Raw genomic sequence first — 5,748 nt, 5'->3', positions numbered from 1 at the left:
CACGCTGCGCTCGGCGCCCTCGTGCACCCCGGCGCGGTACACGGCCAGGCGCTTCTGCAGGTCGTCGGCGTCGCGGAGCAGCCGCTTGCGCAGCTTGCGCAGGTGGGAGGCCAGGCGGGCCCGCAGCTCCTCGGTGCTCTGGCCCAGCATGGCCTGCAGCTCGCTGCGGTACTGCGCCAGGCGGTTGCGCACGTCCTCCATGTCCGAGGCCAGGCGGGCCTGCGCCGCCTGCAGCTCCTTGGTCACGCGGGCCTGCGTCTCCGAGGCCATGGGGCTCAGCTGCTCCTCCAGCTCCTGCCTGTAGGCCTTCACCTCCTTAATGGTCTCGTCCATCAGCACGCTGGGGGCCGAGAGGGAGGGTGGGAACGTGTGCGTGGGGAGGGGGAAGCGGAGAGGAACCGAGGTCGGGGAGGGCACGATGGGGACAGGGCCAGGCAGAAGCAGAGACAGAGAGGAAAGCGGTGCGAGCTGGCCTGACAGACGGATGTCCAGAGGCCCAGAGCGCTGAGAGAGAGGCAGAGGTGGGGACCGCCGGGAGCTCGGAGCGGAAAGAGGGAGCACGACGTGAACAGAGACGCGGAAGAGCTGGTGACAGGGACACTAGGAAACCCACACCGGCGGAGGCTTTGGGGTCCAGAAGGAACTGCCCCTCCCGGGAGTGTCGGGGGGCACTCACGTCAGTTCCTGGGTGACCTGGGTGTTGAGCACCTCCTCCTGCACCTGGTCAGACAGCGTCTGCACCCAGCGCAGGTAATCCCGGAAGCGGCCCAGCGTCCGCTCCCAGGGCTGGCTGGCCTGCCACGGGACCTCCGGCTCCAGCTCCCGCTCCAGCTGCGGCTCTGGCTCCACATCGGCCCAGCATCCTGCGCAGAGCAAGTTCACGGGCAGCCAGGGTGCTCGGCCCCGCTCCAGGTACACGGTACCTGGTACCCAGCAGGTGCTGCACCAACGCTGGGCTGCTTTATGGAGAGCTGGGAGCCCGTGGAAGGGCGCCCAGCGTGTGTCCCCAGCTGCTAAGCATATGTGTGTCAATGCTCCGCGCAGGGCCGCGTGGTGTTGGTGGAAGAGCAAACCTAATCACGGCCCACACTGATCTGGTGCTCGCTACCTGTCTGACCGCAAAGCGTTAGGGACTGTTATAACTCCCATTTTAAGGACGGGGAAACCGAGGCCCAGAGAGAGTAAAACAGCTGCTCAGAGCCGGTGGGATGTGAGAGGCCTCTCATGGGGGAGACAGACCAGCAGATGGAGGGACCCAGGGACGGAAGGGGGGCAAAGTGGGGAGTCCATGTGAGGATGGAAGGGGAAGGGGAGGGGAACCCTGAGCAAGCCCCCGCCCCCATACCTGCCAGGAGCGCGACCAGCAGCGCCGCCCACAGAACCTTCATCTTCCAGCCTGCGATTAGTCAGTGTGGGTGAGAAATGTCAATCAGCAGCCAGTGGGGACCCCTCCCACCCGGAGCCCCGCCCCACCCGTTCCGGGCCTTCCAAGTCTTGCCCTCGCCCGGTTATCTGCATCAACCTGATCCGACCGCAAACATTTGCCAAGCGGCCCCTCCATTGTCTATTTAGCTCCCTCATTGTCTCCTCCTATCTCCCCGTCCCTAGGTCGGCCTCCGCCGCCCAAATTCCATCCCTCTCTCCCGGGGTTCAAATTCCAATCACCCTGCCCGAGTTCCATGTGAGCCCCAACTCCGGTTTGCAAGTTCCAACTTCGCATTCCTCGTCCTGCCTTCACATTCTAAGCCCCAGTTTCACATCTGAACGTTATTTCCCACCTATTAGCTAATTTAATGCTCATGTGAAAGTCCTTCAATGAGCGCTCTAGCTACCCGGCCGCCACCACTGCCTCCGGCCCCCCTCCCACCCCCGCGCCTCCAACTAATGCAGATCTGAGGGGGCACCGAGTGGATGCTCAACAGATGACAGTGAATTCGTGGGCTCTTTCTACAGGTCCAGCTCCTCTCCCACCCCCCTCACCTTCTAGCCAAGACGGGATGCCCTTGGGGCCCACTCCTCCCCTCGGTCCGTCCCCTGCTTCTGTCCCGACCGTGGCTTGGGACAGTCACCTAGCCCCCGCCCATCCCTCACAGCAGTCTTAAACTGATCTCTGTGGCCTCAACCGTTTCTCACCGGCTCCTGGGGAACCTCTTCCTTCGCCTCTGCTGGGGCTGAGTAGGACTCAGGGATCTCAGAGTCGTCCAATTATAATGCTCCCCCTGCCCCGCCCACTCCTCCAGGGCCAGGGCGGCTGGGCCAGCCCCCAGTCACGAGGTGGACGGTTCCCCCCTTCACCCAGCAGGCCGGGGAAAGAGACGGGGGTTGGAGGCTCTGTGATGCCCAGCCCCCAAGCCCCCACAAGGGGGGGGTGACATCTTACCCAGCAATTCAGGCCCCTTCCTCCATTCTGGGGGGACTAGGTGTGAAAGGAGAAAGGGCAGCAGCTGCGGGGAGCACCCACCCCCTGCCCTTCTCTCTTCCAGTGGATGGATGAATAATTTGGGGAGGGGGCTGGGGCGGGAATCTTGGGTCAGGGAAAAGATGTGGGGGTGGGGCGGCTTGGATTCCTGGTTTCTGAGGGAGAGGTGACTGGGGTCCAGACTCCTGGGACTTAGGGAGAAGGGGACGTGGACAGCTGGACAGAGATGGGATGGGAGGGGTGGGGACAGGGTAATGCCTCTGCTAAAGGCTTAGGCTCTTAGAGGGAAGCCTGAGGTGTGATCCTAGCTCCCTCTTTGGGACCTTGGGCACAGGCGAGCACCTCGGACCCCCTTTCCCCATTTGCAGAATGAAAACCCAGCCCTTCTGCTGACAGGAACACGGTAGATCCCAGGAGCGCCTGCGCCTTCTCTTCGCGGTCCCGGGGACATTCGTGCTGCCAGCCAGCACCGCGGACTCTGGAACTGGGAGGTCTGGGCCTAAGTCCGCACTCTGCCAGCTGCCAGACCCCTGACCTTGGCCCCATGACCCAACCTCTCTGAACGCCTCAGTCCGCAGAACCAGGGAGAGTTGCACCTACACCATCGGTTGGTGAAGCAACGAGGCTTGTACGAAATACGGAGTTCTTGGCTCGCCGCGGGGACCCACAGCCAGCACCGTCACCTTCCCAGCAGCCGGCTCTGAACCCTGGCCCTTTCCCGGACAACTCCAGGGGGGAGTTGAGGCAGATGATGGTGCACTGTGAAGGGGCTGGGGCTCCATTCCAGGTCCCTGGAGGGTGTGAGAACATCGGGTTCTGTGGGGTCCGGGGAGGCCAAAAGCCTGGTCCCAGGAAGGCCACCCCAGTGCCAGGCGGGCTCAGGCCTGTTTGCTTTGGCCTCAGAAGGCGCTGACAAAGGGGGCTTCTCTGCCCAACAACCCCCACCCAAACCTGTGTGTGTGCATGTCTAGTTTCAGTTCTCAGCTGGAGAGGTGTCGGGGTGGGAGGTTACTGGAGACCTGGGCGATCAAAACGGACACCTCCCCGGCTCCCCTGGAGGCAGGGGGACATCTTTACCCGGGCTGAGGTCGGACTCTAGCCTCTCTCCCGAGGCCCAGAAGCCCTTCGCCCCCTCATGCACGGTCGATTGCTTCTCAAGTCTCTAGAGGTGCCTGAATCCTGGCGTAGCTTCTGAAAGCTGTGACCTTGCAACCGTCCTCTGCCCCTTTTGGAAGCCGAATGGCCCATGGCGTCCTAGCTTGTGCCCCAATCCCTGCACAGACGCTCCGTCCCCGTGGCCACTCTGGCCAGGCCAAGCCAGGGTGAGTGACCACAAGAGTGATTCCCCCTGGTGAGGGAAGGCCTGTGAGGTGGAGGCAGAAGTCACCCAAGTCACAGGGAGGATGTGTGATCTTAGGCTGGACTCCTTCGCATTTGGCCAGTTCCTGGCCTCTGCCCTGCGGCGCCCCCTGCTGGCCACTGGCAGGTCAGGGGGGGGAGGGACAGCGTGGAGGAAAACAGAGCCCTCCTGTTTCACTTTTTTTTCATGTATATTTTTTGTTGTTTTTTTTTTTTTCTGTAAAATGTCCCGGTTCTTCCATAACTTATAAACATGATTTATACTGAGGGATGGGTGGGGAAGTGGGGGGGGGCAGGCTGATGGGGATGGGGAAGCTCCTCTTCCTGCTGCCCCCTCAGGGCCGGGCCCAGGGCCCTCTGGGGGACTGGGACACCCCAAAACCTCCCTGAGGTTGTCTGGCCACCTCTGCCCCTGGTGCTCAGAACCTGGCGCGCCCCTCGAGTCTGGACTCCCTTCTGGGACCCCAGGCCCACGGGCACCTTGCCTCTAGCGCTCTGGATCCTGAGGTGCCCGTGGCTCCAGACCCCCCTCAGCTGCTGGGGTGATGGGTCCCCTCCTTTCCGCTGCCCCTCCTGACCCCCGAGGAGGGAGGGAAGGGAGGGGGTGGAGGGCTCAGGTCTCCCCTCCGTGGTGGAGGGGGAGGTGGGATCTGAAGAAGGAAGGGTGGAAGGTGGGGGGCCAGCAGGGGCTCAGCCGATGGTGAGGCCAAAGCCGCACTGGAACTTGTTCTTCCGGTGGTTCAGGAAGGCCCCGAGGGCCAACGTCAGGGGCAGGGGCGGCAGCTTCTTCTCCAGTGTGGCCCCCACGATCCAGTTGCTGTCCACGGAGCCTGCGGGTAAATGGCCACATTGAGAGCCGACTCCCCACCCGGTCCCCACGCAGTCACGCTCCCGGCCACCTCATAGCACCAGTCGCACTGCCAGCTTCCAGACCTCTGACCGCACTGTTCCCACCACCCGGGACCTCTTCCCCAGCCCCAAGTTCCCCAAGCCCCGGGAGCAACGGGCTTAGTGGTCCTCTCCCGTTCCCCAGCGTCCCCCCACCCCAGGCAGCCCTCTGCCACACCATGGGGTCTCCCATCCCAATCCTGTCCACACCGGGTCTTCACTCTCTGGGAGTGGATCTGTCACAACCAACGGTGAGCCTTGTGAGGACCGTGCCCGGCCACCACTCTGTCCCCAGCACCCTGGCACGAAGGCTGGCCACAGAGCAGGTGCTCAGTGTCTGCCCAGCAAAGCCTGAGGCCTACGGGCGTGCATGTGCGTGGGCCATCCCTGTAGCGAGGGAGGGCCCCGAGGAGCAGCACAGTGGGAGCCCAGGCCCAGCCTTGGATACAAGGCTGACCGCAGAGGGAGGGGCCAAGCGCAGGCACAAAAGGTAGGCAGATAACCCCCTGGGCCACATCTCTGCCCAGAAAAGCCCTGCCAGAGGCTCAAGGAAGCGGCTTTCCAGAGTGGGAAAGGCTTAAGACAGTGCACCTGAGGGAGCCTGTTCCCACTCATGTCAGAGAAGTGGGGTGGCCCCGATGCACTCTCCCGCTTGTGAGAAAACAAAAAGGAGAAGCAGGTGCGGAGCGGAAGGGGGCCGCTGGCTAGGGCCGCGAGTGCCAAGTTCAGGCACCCACCACCTTAACAGGAGTCTCCAGGGAATCTGGAGCCCTGCCTCCCCACCCCAACCCCCAAAGCGCCAGCAAGCTGCCCTCCACTCTTTTGGTCTACACACCCACTCCGGGCTGAGTGCCCTGTCGCCTGTTTTCCAAGTATGGAAACTGAGGCCTGTACCTTTGAAGAGGAGGTTGGCCTTGGGCAGGTCCAGCTGGTACCCGAAGGAGACACTGGTGTCCTGCATCCTGGTGCTGGCCTCGAACTCCACACCCACCTGCAGCTGGAGGGGCCGGGGCCACGTGCACAGAGTCAGCCCCCCGGGCCGGGCTCCCGGGCACACGGGCCCCTGGCAGCCCGCGCCCGCA

At 63.2% G+C, this 5,748-nt stretch overlaps 2 protein-coding genes across 2 annotated transcripts in view; both read right to left on the bottom strand.

Annotated features, from left to right (window-relative positions):
• The window catches only part of APOE (apolipoprotein E), a 2,719-nt gene extending 526 nt beyond the window's left edge, over positions 1–2,193 (bottom strand). The window contains exons 1-4 of the mRNA XM_029926577.1: positions 2,134–2,193; positions 1,346–1,396; positions 677–863; positions 2–340 (exon numbers count right to left, since the gene is read on the bottom strand). Of these exons, the coding sequence (XP_029782437.1) occupies positions 2–340; positions 677–863; positions 1,346–1,388 (569 nt within the window). The 5' untranslated portion in view covers positions 1,389–1,396; positions 2,134–2,193. The remainder of the gene's footprint in view (position 1; positions 341–676; positions 864–1,345; positions 1,397–2,133) is intronic.
• A 1,789-nt stretch (positions 2,194–3,982) lies between these two features.
• The window catches only part of TOMM40 (translocase of outer mitochondrial membrane 40), a 10,383-nt gene continuing 8,617 nt past the window's right edge, over positions 3,983–5,748 (bottom strand). The window contains exons 9-10 of the mRNA XM_029926576.1: positions 5,561–5,663; positions 3,983–4,608 (exon numbers count right to left, since the gene is read on the bottom strand). Of these exons, the coding sequence (XP_029782436.1) occupies positions 4,469–4,608; positions 5,561–5,663 (243 nt within the window). The 3' untranslated portion in view covers positions 3,983–4,468. The remainder of the gene's footprint in view (positions 4,609–5,560; positions 5,664–5,748) is intronic.

This window comes from Suricata suricatta, chromosome 16 (assembly GCF_006229205.1).
Source record: "Suricata suricatta isolate VVHF042 chromosome 16, meerkat_22Aug2017_6uvM2_HiC, whole genome shotgun sequence".
In the NCBI taxonomy this organism is placed as follows: Eukaryota; Metazoa; Chordata; class Mammalia; order Carnivora; family Herpestidae; genus Suricata; species Suricata suricatta.
This window is presented reverse-complemented; position numbering and strand designations above follow the sequence as displayed.